Source organism: Pezoporus occidentalis, unplaced genomic scaffold (genome assembly GCF_034315485.1).
Source record: "Pezoporus occidentalis ecotype Australia unplaced genomic scaffold, CSIRO_AGI_Poc_V1 ctg21, whole genome shotgun sequence".
Classification (NCBI taxonomy): Eukaryota; Metazoa; Chordata; class Aves; order Psittaciformes; family Psittacidae; genus Pezoporus; species Pezoporus occidentalis.
In genome coordinates, this window is record NW_026913964.1 from 6,171,479 (window position 1) to 6,185,000 (window position 13,522).

The 13,522-nt window shown below is 40.9% G+C and overlaps 1 protein-coding gene across 12 annotated transcripts in view; it reads left to right on the plus strand.

The window, feature by feature from the left end:
• The window catches only part of MEIS2 (Meis homeobox 2), a 175,549-nt gene that overhangs the window by 155,937 nt on the left and 6,090 nt on the right, over window positions 1-13,522 (plus strand). For 8 of the 12 annotated variants that reach the window (XM_062619342.1, XM_062619341.1, XM_062619354.1 and 5 more), the window contains one exon: window positions 12,956-13,014. In XM_062619342.1, coding sequence (XP_062475326.1) covers window positions 12,956-13,014 — 59 coding nt within the window. Of the gene's footprint in view, window positions 1-12,955; window positions 13,019-13,522 lie in introns of all 12 variants that reach the window. The other 4 variants (XM_062619344.1, XM_062619350.1, XM_062619347.1 and 1 more) reach the window with 1 other exon arrangement.

Sequence of the window (13,522 nt, forward strand, 5' to 3'; positions counted from 1 at the left end):
TTATATATTTCTTATATTTACAATACATATATGGTGATAAATAGACAGTAATGTGTTCCAGAGTGATACACAAGTTTCAACACAAAATCAGCCTTGCCTCAATGTATCTCCGCAGAGGCTAAATCCAGCCAAAGTTCTTGTCATACATCAGCCATACCAAGCTTTACACAAGAGGCAAATGGGTAGAGGGAGTGCTCTACTCAATGGCTCATTGGCTAGAAAATTCACTTGTTAAATAGAATATATGTTTGCAGGTCTTCTCTTAGTCTTGATTTAAATCAATGTCTTAACTGTTCCAAGTGAGTTGAATTTCCCAATCAATGGGCTATTGAACATAATGCTCCATCTTTACTTTTCTTCACTATCATGCCTTTCTTGTTCTCCCTACTGCCATTTCTGTTGTGTATGTAATGACTAGTCAGTAGAACAAAATTAAATAAGAACAAGGGTTTGACTGTACAGTTGCTTGGTTAAGGCTCCAACTTCAGATGTGTAAGAGTTAAATGCTAGTTAATTATGACTGTATAATTACTTACTTCAGGTGGAGCACCTTCAGAATGAGAACTGAAAGGGCTTTGTTCACTGTACTGAATATGTGGGTGATTCAGATATTCTTTTAGGATGTGATGGACCTATGCTCAAGTCTTTGTTCCAAATCAAGAAGGAGGGAAAACTTGATCTTTCCAGATAAATAGTTAAATTATTACAGTGTCAGCTGTAAACAAAAGAGATCTTTATCTGTGTTGCTATAAGAAAGAACAGACATATTCTGAGATGTCTGTCTCACTAAAAGGATCCATACGAATCCTGACTGGACATAAGTGTCTTCCTCTAACTCAGAGACAGAGCATGATAATGGCATAAGTAACTCACTGTTAGGATAAGCAAAAATGTTGATGGGATAGGGTGCTAAAAAGTAGACATCTACACGCCTAAAGAATTCAGGTACTTTCAGCGTTAAGTGAGGGAATTTGTTTTTTTTTTTATTTATTTTTTTTTTTTAACCAAAAAATGTAGTTAGATATCTAAGTCCACCTTCTGGTGATTCGTGGAACATCTAACCAGAGACAGGAATTTTCTTAGGAGCAGATAATTTACAATTTAGGCACTGTTGTCAACTTCCACTTGCTGGTGTCGCCTTCTACCTCGTAATTTCACTGCACATTAAGACTGGCTTTAAAAGTTTTAAAAGTTTTGATAATAGGACTTGCTTATTTTGAAAATTTTCCTATACCTCTGAGCACTTTACTAGACCTGGCTGAAGTGATCAACACTGTTGGGTACAGCCCTGCAATTACCAGTTTTGTGGGCTCAAATGCAGGTTTATACACATATTCTTAGATGCCTTCACCCCTACGCAGTGCAGGAACAATTAGTGAAATTCTCCCGAAAATTAAACCTCAGCACCTTACCAGTCAGAACAGTCAGAGTTAATACTGAAATCCATCAGCAACCAGTTATTAAAATTATGTAAGATCACACAGAGAGTTTCCAAACTTCTCTCATAAAGAAAAATAAATATTAGATAAGTTATATAGATTGGGTTTCATTTCACAACAGATATCTCAATTGTATGCAAAATATGGGATAGTGGAACACATTACAGAACTGGCCAGTTTTCATAGAGGAAATACATGCTCAGTTTCAAGTTTCTTTTTGGGTACGATTTAATTTTCACAAGAGATACTTAAGTGGCAGTGACTACATTAAGAGAGACTTCTCCAGCTACCTGACCTTTAACAAAGGAAAGAAAAATACATGAATAGTCCTCTCTTTAGCTGAGGAAGCCAACAATTGAAATGTGATGCGCTTGAGCAGAGGCTCTTCCAATGCTCTGCTCTGCCCAAAAGCCAGCTGAGCACCGAAATCAGGGAAATCCAACCTTTCATGTGCTTCAGAAAGTGCAGGCCTTCCTGATTTCTGTCTTTGTCTTACTCAGAAGAATGGAAACAGCAGAGAGAAAAGAGAGAATGGATATGGTGTAACATTCACATATGTGTCCTCAATCATAGCATATTTGGCGATCTAGGACCCTAGCAGAGCACCAGCAAGCTTTATTGCTGACTTGCCACCTGTACTTTGCAATTTCCTCTGCAGAATCAACAATACGGTAGGCTGGGGGAGATCAAGCACTGGACAGACAGTATGGGATCCTGGGATATGGAGTGATAGGCTGAGGAAATGGCCCCAGATAGGTGTTCTAATTTTATCATTCCATGATTCCAAAGCAGTTTGGCTTACAGTAACTAAGACGCAACAATACATGAAGAACATACGTATACTAACAAACTCTAAAAAATGTTTCTAGAACATTCTCCCCTCATTCCTGTGAGATACAGAGAACACAAAATGGGATGAGACAGAATAAAAGCTTCACTAATATGACATAGGGAAAATCTATATAACATTTATGCTCTTAATACCTTCAGTCACTGTGGAGCACGTATTCCATAACATGGCAGGCTGCAGTCTCATGGTGTCTGTGGTGTTGACACATCTTTAGCTACTAAGCCATTAGACCGTCTGATCTGATAAAGTCTTGCCACTGGTGTTGGAATAATTAAAGGGAAAAAATGAACACAATTCTGCATTTACAGAGAGAAAGATTTACATAAGCAGAATCTCCAGTAACCAGACAGTGCAAAGAGCAAAACACAAGGGATACCAGCATGTAGGTATGACTTACTGAGAGGTGATTAGGTGTATCTGGATAAGAGCTATAACATGGGAGAGGGGAGGATGTATTTATACATAGTGTATTATTTATGCCCATTACTTCTAATTGCCTAACTAGTTTTCTTTCCTCTCACGTACACTTAAAACCCACCAACCAGAGAAAGATGTCTACAGCTAAATATCTACCAATTATTATGGACTTTTGCTTAATATTCTATTGTTCCACTGACAGCACAGTTTTTAATGTATCATTTTATACTATCCTGTACATCATCATTTTCCTGCCTCCCTTAGGGCCCTGGCTGTAATAGTTCTTATTTATTTCCACAAGCTAAAATATATGCAAAAGATCTTGCAGTCATGATGTCTCCCCCACCATCTTCACCTCTTCCCATCTTTGTTTTTGTAATCCTTTTTGTCCGTTTTTAAAGTTACAGCATAAAGAAGTGTGAACGCAGCATGTGCGTAGAAACATACCAGGGTCAAAAACACAGCTTGCTGTGTGGTTCCCTTCCCCATCCATAAACACACAAGGCAGTCCTCTCCTGATCATCAGCATTATACTTCAGCCTTTTCTTGTGGCCTGCAGATTTGTCTTTTAGCTATTAAACTGGAAAACAGATCAGAAAGGAAATAAAGGAAAACTCCCTTGTTATTCCAATGGATGAGGTAGGAGTTTAAAAGCCTGAGAATGTGCTCAGGAACTTCTAAGAAAAGAACTGAATAGAGCATTGACTCTGGACTGGCAGTGCTGCAGTCTGGTTAGCTGCATCAAATGTTATGTCTTTCTGAGCGTTTGTTTTGCAAAAAGCTTTTTTTTGAGGAGAATCTGTACCAGTATAAGCTGGAGATGGCTGCAACTGCATTGCTGTCTCTGAAACAGAACAGACATCTTTAGAATCAGTAGTTTTCAAACTTTCAGCAGTGTGTTTCTATAAATATATTTCGGCTGTGTTTTTCTTAAAGTAGGCTCTTTGGATCCAATTTCCTGAGGTCTGCTGGTTGACAGGTAGAAAAATACTTTTTTTCCTTCAGATTTTAATAATAATGAAAAAGTGCACAAGCTTCACGGTCAAGACGGGACAGTGGGTACAATAAAACTGTTATCTTAAGGCAAAATTTACTGTCAGGGAAAATGGAACATTCCTTCTGAATTCACAAACTGGTAGTGCATGTGCAGGTTGGTTGTAGATGGTTGCTACAATAAGGCTTCTTTCATACAGGTGTGTTTATGCCCCAGGCTTGCTGGCCACAGTCCATTCCATTTACAGAAGCTGAATTAAACAATAACTACCACATTGCAAAAAGAAGAAAAAAAAAAAAAGAAAGGTGAGCGTCAAAGGAGATGCCTGAGAGCTTTGTTAGGGCCAAGAAAAACCCTGTTGCAGTTGTCAGAGCTTGTTGATGTTGCATAGAACGGCACTTTTTTTTTTTTTTTCTGCTGGATTTTGTGGTTCTGCCTTAGGAAAGAAAGTAAAATAGAACGGAAGAACAAAGTCCTACTCTATAAATCAGCAGCTGCTCCTTGCCAGATCAAAGGAGTGACATTTTTGCTCCTGGACTACTTGTCCACTTTAGGTGCTTGACAGACAGCTAACAGCTTGCCTGTTACATAGTATAGGAGAGTTGGGCTACATCTTCTTCAGAGTAGATGACAAGCTAATCAGAGATATCCATAGCGTAGGACATGTGAGTGCACCTTGATCTCTTTAAACATACCCAGTACATAATTGCTAAACACCTTTATGCATTTTTGGCAAGTTGCTACTTAGGTAATTTCCACTGAAAACTAAGAAGGAGAATTAGTGCCTTAATCTAAGTTGATCAGGGAAGTTAAACAGATGTTAAATTTGTTGAGAACTCTTCTTTTCAGGTCAGTTTAGAATTGGCTAAAAAAATTAATCTGAAACAGTTAGAAAGATGTGTAAAATACGTTGACGTGATAGTCTTCAAAACCGACACTTAGTACAAGTTGCCTAAACTAGGCCCCTCAACTCCTGTGTCAGAACCTAGATAAGCTGCTTGTGTTTTCAAGACTGCTGGACCCTCATTAGTTTTGAAAATCCTTCCCTGTGAGTTTAAAATGATAAATTAACACATCTTTAAATGCATGAGTTACTTAAGATTTAATAGATGTTATCTACCGTGGATGTCTAAGTGCTAGCAAATCAAAGCACATGCCAAATTAGCTAAAATTGTATTTAGCATCTCCACAAGACATATGTATACAAACCTGGAATTTTAATGTCAGTAGTAAAAATTTCAAAGTGATTCTAGTTGATTCCCATCTGCAATAAATCAAGTACAGGATGAGGTTTCATACTACAGCTTATGTCTATTGACTTTGCATTTTATCTGTAAGATACGAATAGCTAAGGAAGTATGTCTGTCTCCTCCCTTCAAGTATCTTTAAAAGCTCATTTTTACGGTGCATGATAAATAACCATATGTGAATAACCTGATGGCACTCGGAAAGAGAAACAGCCACCTCCGGTGTGTGTTGTGTGGCTTCAGGTGCGATCGGGAGCACTGCAAGGGGCCAGACACCCGGGGGGGGAGACGACGGGTGCTACTTTTTCTCTCAAGCGGAGGTTTCCTGGGAGCCGGTGAGGAGACCCGTGCCCACCCGGGGCCCCGGGCTGGTGTGCAGAGGCAGCTCCTCACCACCTTCCCGGTAACAGCCATGCGTACCCCACACCCGCGCTGGGGTGCCCCGACGTGCTTGCTGCCCCGGGCCGCACAGCGCCATCCTCACGGTGCCGCGGGTGCAGGCTCGGAGGCTGCCGGGCAGGCGGAGGCCCTGCCCCGGGGCAGTGGCCCCGGCCCCGGCGCGGCAGCGGCGCTCTGGCCCCACCTCATGGCGCCCAGCCGCACAGCGGGAGGCGTCCCTGGGGGGGCACCGGGGGCAGAAACGCGGGGTGAGCCCCGCTCTGCAGCAGAGAGCCGTAGTGCTTCTGCTGCCAGCGTTACCGGGGACCGGCCTGAGCGCCGGCTGCCCTGGGCTTTGGCGCTGGGATCTCGCTGGCCTGGGCCGGTGGCAAGGTCGATAGAAGCACTGGGGCAAGCCGGCAGGAGAGCCAGGTGGCCACGGGGCCTCCAGGTGCTTGGGGAGCACCAGGGAGCCCCGACCGTGCCTGGGCCTCCTGGACGCTTGCCTTCGTTGTAGGAAAAGGCCTTCTGCCCCGGGAGCAAAGGCAGGGCAGCTCCCAGGATTTGCGCTCCACGGCAGGCAGCAGGTTCTTCCTTGGCAGAGCTAAACCATTTCCCCGTGCTCCCAAGAGGTAACCTGGTAACCGGGAGTTACATGTTTAACGAGACAGATTTTCTCTGCAGTAAATAGATGCCCGTCTTGCCAGTTCTCATGATTTTATCACAAGGCTCAAGTTATTTCATGTTAACTTGAGGTCCCAGCTCCAAGTGTGAATCTTTTCAAGTCAGTTTATAGATTTTGTGGCTGAGAAGATCCATTTTCAAATGTGGCACAATGACTGAAAGACTCGCAAAGTAAACACCAGGAAGAGCGCTGTTGAAATTTCTGATGTTTTAGGACAGTCTCACAGTTACGGGATGGGCAAATCCATGATTTCCAGCAACTGGCAGCTCCAAGTGGCATAACGTATTTTTAAGAGCTCCAACACAAACATACAAGATGCGGCAGAGGTCTTTGGGACGGTTAGCTCCTGCCTCAGGCTGCCTCAGGCGCCCAGCTTAGTTGTTCTCTGTTATCTTCTGGAGCCTTCTCTTCACCAAACATGGTTGTTGACTTAAGTCCTCTGAATCACACCTTTGACAGATGTGAATGTCTAAATTAGCTTAAAAAAGTCAATTTAAACTTTAAAGTCTGTAACCCCCGCCTTGTTTTATGAGGCTGTCCAAAACTATGTGAAGTTTTGTTAGGGAATAAACCTGCCTGTCCCTCCCTTTTCCTCTGAAAACCAGTCATGTAAGTGACTCCATCTCTCAATATTCATGACTTAGGGAAGCCTTATTTAGATGGCTCATTTCCAGGCGACTAACTCAGCTTTTTAAATTTCCTATAAAGAATGCTGCAAGTAAGAGTTGGTAACCAGGTGCGGCATAGATTCAGTGAAGCATAGACCAGGGCTTTTTTAGCTAATTTTGTACACATATGTACAGAAGGGCACCTAAACCTAATTCTGTCAGTTTAGAATACATATTGGAGGGAGAAGTTAAATAAACTAAGATAACTGGATTTTACTTGCTCAGATAAAAGTCTGGGTGATAGAAAAGAGGGCTGTAAAGGCGGGGGGGGGGGGGGGCTGTATATTTATAAAAGTGTTTCTGCATTCTCTCACACTGCTCTGATCTGCTGAAGACTTCTGAAACGATTCTTTCAGCCTGGGAAAGAAATCATTTTCTAGGTTACTTATTAAAACATTTTTTGTGACTTAGATATAGCATTTCATGGGATATTTTCCCTTCCAAATTAGGACATTCTTGGGCAACAAGGGATCAGTGTTAGTATATACTCTTGAGCTAAATACTGACGTGTTCATAGTCCAAGTGCTGAAATATCATTTAGGCAAAGATTTATTTTCCCATTTAAGGTGAAAACATTTGAATTATTTTTTAGAATGCATTCTTGTGCCCTTACTCAGCAAAACATTGAAGCAGGTGTTTAAAACCTGTTTATTCATCCAACTCAGCTCCCACTTACCTAGGTTTAATAAGAGCCAAGCTTCTCATCTAGATTTGGCAAGTTTTTGAAAAACCTTGATAGACTGTTCTTCTGGGTACCTAAAAAATTTTAAAATTAGGCTTTATATTCAGAAGACACAAAATTAACTGTTTTACCCCTACATTATTGTTGTTACTTTTATTTATATTATTTCTATGATTAAGCCTGTGACAATGTTCATTCAGTACTGTGCAGTTTTCAACCAAAAGAGCAGAAGTGTCTTGTGCTAAAATCTAAATTGAGTAAAAACTTTTCTCATTAATCCTTTTAGAGAACTGGTTGTGAATTCATCTCACAAATTTGTTTATTTCTGTTTTTCACATAAAGAATTGAGAACCCATTTATGCAGTGGCTGGTTTGTTAAATAAGTGCAGTATTTTAACACCTTATATTCTGGGATGGATATTTTAAGAGGAAATACAGGTTGAACACTGATAGTGAAAGCTTTGGCTTGTATGTGGTGGCTCTTATGTTCCTCAGTTTCTCAGAGGGAGTAATATACTCTGCTGTGGGGGACTGGTTCAGTTTTGCATCAGTTTCATCTCACAAGTTATTAAACATATAGACAAGTGACTGGAGTTAAATACCACTCTCTGCTTGAGTTCAGATTTAGACCCTAAGGTGGGAATGAACTGGAGTTTCCTAAGCTTTCATGCATTTCATCCTCACAACCTGTTGTGACCCTACTTACTTAAATTTTCCATGATAGCCATAGAGTAAAACTAGGGATGTTTCTAATTCTGATTGCCTATCAGTACAGCCACCAACAGTTCATTTCAAGAGCTAATCTTACTCAGGTTCAGTTATGGAGTGGTCTCAGTGTTTTGAAATACATGTACAGTGTGTATAAAAAAGACATGGAAACAGCAGCAAAATTATTTTTAAATATGCCAGATCTGAACAAGCAGACTGAGAGATCTCAATTTGCTATTTATTCGCCGAATATCTCTCTGAGATTTTATCTGAATGTTATTTATTGTAAAAATAAAATGTATTATGTAAATGTAAGTTTAACATCATTTGATATGACTTGAGATAAAATATGATAAAAATATAATGAAGATGAATTACAGGACTTCTGGTAAAATGCAGCATACATGTTTATTTTGGACAAAGAAAACCAAGGCTCTATTTGAAGAGATGCAATTAAATGCATATATTTAGATTGTATTGTCATGCTAATTAGAAATGGTAGGAACCAATTAGGAGTAGGGCTACCAAATCATCAGACTAGACTGCGTATTCACTAGTATACCTTTACTGCTCTACTGGTTTTCTGCTGGAAGCAGATAAAAATGAAATTACTTTTTTTTAAAGTCCATGTTGTTGTGCATTTTGAGCCAGATTTTGATCTTTCATAAATTCTCCCACAAAAGTGACTGGAACTACTTGTGTGAGAAAAACAGGCTCTGGCTATAGGAAATATAGGTGGCTGCTTTAGGTAGCAATTAAAAATACAAGATGCAAAAGCCCTTCATTCAGTGCAAATGGCTATTTGAATAAGGGAGGTTGGTAATCTGTCATTTGCAAAATGCTGGAAGTGAGATTTTCATTAAACATACTATGTCAACAACATGTATTTCTCAGCATTACACACCTCATTTATCATTCTGGAATGAGGACCAAGTGCCATATGAATGTAGAGTTTGTGAAGGTATCGCCTCACAACCCTGGAGGCTGATGACCTGTCTTTATCTACACAGCAGGTAAGGCACAAACAGTGGCAATGTGAGCTCTCCCTGCAGTCCCCTGCCAGTGTGCCTGACTGCTGAGATGAGGGAACAAAGGAAAGATAGCATATGGATAGCAGATTGTAGTGTGCTGAAAGAGGACTGAGGAAATCTATGTTGGGTGTGTGGCTCTGCCAAAGATCTCTCGTCTGACTTTGGCCTTGTCACTTAATCTCCTTCTGTCTCCATTCTCCTTTGCAAACAGGGAGAAGGCATCTCTCCTATCCCCCAGGCTTTGCCTGGAAATCTGTTCAGACCCCGAGTTCTCTTGAATGGTGTGCTTGTGCAGCATGGGGCTGGAGGAAGACTGAGCTTCATTGAGTGCTCTAACTGCTGCTATCATCCAAATAATAGGAATTGCTATTAACAGAAGAATGACAAAGAAATCCATGTCTTGATAGATTTTACTCTTCTTTTCAGGCCATTCAATCTTTGGCCTCTGGGTGAAGGGTATGAACAAGACAGACAATTAGAGTCAAGAGCAGATCTGTGAGTTCTTCATTTATAGGGTTCCAAATAATGCTGGGAAAAGTGGCATTGATGTTCTCTTTTTTTCACCTGTCTCTTAATGCCTTTTGAAGGCATTTGTGCCAAAATAACATTACAGTGTTTCTGCAACACACCAACTGAAGTGCTGTGCAAAAGGCTCTATTTTGCTTTACTTTGGCCCTGGAGATGGCTCCCTAAGGTATAAAAAAAAGCCCTCAAAAAATGTAAAGGCTGGGGCAGGGACTGTAGTTTCTACATCTCTGTTATACACTGTACATATTTATGAGGCAGTATAAAGAATATATAATAATCCACAAACAACTGCATTCTGTACCCTTGTCTAACAGTTGTGCTGATGCATTACGTGATCTAGCTGATGCTAACGAAACCAGGATCTGTTTTTTAGCTTCACCTGAAAGGTGTGTTCTTTTTGCCACTGAAATTTTGCAAATATAAATAATTTCATGTGTAATTTTTCAGACATACCCATTAATGGATATAACTGATGCCTTTTTTTGACAAGATTTTTCAGAGCAGACATAGAAATGGAATTTCAAAATTATCTGGCTGCCTAAAGTCTCTGTGCTCGTATGTCTTTCTAAGCATATGATAGTGTGTCTTTACTTCCAACAGAGTGTTGATAGTCTGGGGGACATCTTTTGCACCAGCAGTTACCCATGTGTGCAAAAGAAAATAATAAAACCAGAAATCGAACCCAGCACTATTTTTGCAATTTTTACTGGACAAATAAAAAAAGTTTTACTTTTATAGCTGTTTTTTCTCTAGGGAAAAAAAGATTGGGGGACTCACTATTAGGGCTTTAACTCCCATTTCCAAAACAACTAGTAAATTGCCTCTACATAGAGTTCACAGTGAAAGGCTGGCTTTATTCACATCACTGGAATAAAATAAGGCCAAGCCCTTCTGGAGAAAAAGACTGGGCAAGACTGGGTTTTCAAAACCCAAAGTGGAGTATCCCCATCTGCATGCTCATGGAGGTAAAGCATTTGTCACCTGAAACCCTTCAGGACTTAGAATTTTCTTAATGCTTTGCCTTGTTGTGTGAGCTCATTGAAAGAACACTTCAGAGGGCACCCATTTCTTGCTAATGTAAACTTTCTGAGGAGTATCCAAAGATATGACCTCTGGGTGAACCTTTAACCTTCCCCTTAATTATTTGTTTGAAGACAGTGTCGAGTTCTCCTGCTGAGAGCCAAGGCCCATAATGCCTCACAGCCCTGTGAGCCAGGGTGTGTGTGCAGGGAACTGGAGAGGGACATAAATAAGGGGACCACCAGATGTAAATAATAAAAGTGGTTGGGGTTTAAATAAAAAACGAAAAAGCAATTTGGTTTCCCTGAAGAGTGGCCTGATTGAAGAAAAGGGGTTAGTAAGGCAGAAAGTGTGTGCGTGGGGGGATGTTTCTGTTGTCTGTGATTTTTTACAGGCCTAAATAGGCGTTCATTGCATTCTTTAAAACTTTGCCATATGTATACACCATTAGAAGCTCATAGGAGGAGAGAAAACAGTCTTATCAGGCTTTCCTGTTAATCTCTATTGGCCTTAACTTCAGCTGATAAAAGGTGCATTGGATGGAAGAGGTTCAGGTCAGGCTCCATTTGGTCAGCGCAGTAATGTTCTTAAAAGTAGCTCAGCAAATTAGGTCCTGTCGGGGACCTTTGTCTTTGGGAATGGAAACACCTTTCAAAATCACCGCACTGGGGTAGGAAATGCCTTCCTTGTGCTGCAGTCAGAAGGGAATAAACAAGTACATCAACTGTGTCTGATTTTTTATCTTAATACCTGAAGTCATGACTAATTCTGAGGCAGGATGACATTTCTGACAACTGAATTATACTTTTCCTAAAGAGTAAAGAATGTCTTTTGGATGTAAACAGAGATGGAAAAGAGCCCTGTAGTGGTACTTGTAGCATTTATGCATCTGTCTAATGAAATTTCCATGACTGTGATTACGGAAGATGCAATCGAAGGTGTGCCACTGTCTTTTATTATCAGTGGAGGAATTTAACCAGGGGGTAGGAGGGAGGGAAAGAAGGAGGGAAGCCAACAAAAGGCCTTGCTGAGTTGATGCTATATAAAGGCTAGCAATTTTCTAAATGAGCAGATGAACTTAGTTTTCAGTTAACTGACTGAAAGACTTCGCTAAGCGTTGGATCTGGCCCAATGGCAATTATTGGAGGCTGTTTTGGATGATGGGCATGTTAGTATTTCTGAAGAGGATTAAACACTAGTATTCGACTTCATTAGCACTCCTTAAGGGTCACCAGCCGAAAGCCTGAGCTGTGAAATAGCACACAAAACCTGCACGAAGGCTCCAAAGTGTTCTCAAAAACAAAGAGGGGGTACAAAAACAAGTGTGGTTCCTGAGTGATAGAAAATTACCCTGTTTTGAAAGAAGTTCTGTGAATAGGCAGGTTTTAAAATTATTTTAGGGAAATTAATTTGACTTAGCTTGTGCCGATGTGGATCGCTGCGCATTAAGCTAATAAGAAATATGTAAGCACTTATTTTTGGATTACCAGCAAAATTAAATCCAGGCTCCACAGCCAACTAACTGCCTTTACCAGTGCTCACAAGCTGTGGCAACTGCCCCGGTTTGAGATAAAAAAAAAAAAGAAGAAAGGTTATTTTGGGCCTAATATTAACCACATGTACCTGTGGCTGGGGGTTTCTAACGAGTTGAAAGGTGCCCAAGTTTGGGGCGGGCGGCTGCCTTGCGCAGGGTGTCCCAGCTCAGCCGCAGAGGTCATCCCCAGCTGGCACTGACCTCCAAACGACCCCCGCCTTTACAGGCTCCAACTGCAGGAGTTGCAGAAGAGCAGAAGTCTTTCTGGGCCGGCACTTACTGCTGCTGCGCTGGTGATAAAACTTCAGACAGCCTAATTGATGGCTTTGCTGACCTAAGGATACCTTGTGAAAGCACAGAGTGGCAAAGCCTGGTCCTCATTTATGGCCAGCTGCAAGGGTAGCTGGATCCCTAGGATGGAAGGGAGGGGGGGAAGGCTCCCAGCCTGTGAGCTTTAACCAGGTTCCAAGCCACTCAAAGAAGTTAAAGAAACATTTTCTTCTGACTCGGGTTTTTGGTCACATTTGCTTGTCCAAAGCCTTCTGGCAAATCCAGCTTTAAACTGTCTAGTAAGATAAGTGTGTTACCAGGTACAATTTTGGAGCACTTAGAGGAAAATCCTTTAAAGTGAAATTATACTCTTTTTAAAAAGCAATGAAATGCAAAACACATTGCTGCACCACGCTGAAATGCTGTCAGTTTTAAAGCAGAGGTGTTCTCAAAACACACAAGCAAGCTGATGAAAGGACTTCTATTCTTTGTATTCTGTTGCAGGTTTATTAATGCCAGAAGAAGAATAGTACAGCCTATGATTGACCAGTCAAATCGAGCAGGCAAGTTCCAAGTAGTATCTGTATTCAAGTCCCATAGGCGCAAATCCTCATCAAGTTATTCTTCAGGAGTCCCATCACCTGGTAAATAAATGCTCCAACCAGGCATTCTGGGAGATTATGTTGTTTTTTTTTTCTTAGGTCCCCAGAATTCCACTGTAGGAAGCAACTTTGCTAATTGGTGCTAATTGGAGATTTCCCACCCTGACTCTACTGAAACTGCTTTCTATTTTCTCTCTGAATTGGTAATTGGGTACAAGTAGTAGTGCCACAAGCAGTTTGTTTGACTGTGAGCACTTGAATTACTCATTGCTTGTCTGCATCCAATCAGCAGGACAATCTCATTTTCTTGCTACCCACAACTCCTTGGTGTATGCATTGCTTTCACTTCTGGAAGGCGAGCTGTAAAACTCATTGTATCTATTCATTTGCTTTGACTATTCACAATATGCTACTAATGCGACATGGTACCGTACTGCCAGAAAATATTAAAAGATTATTACTTTTGTTT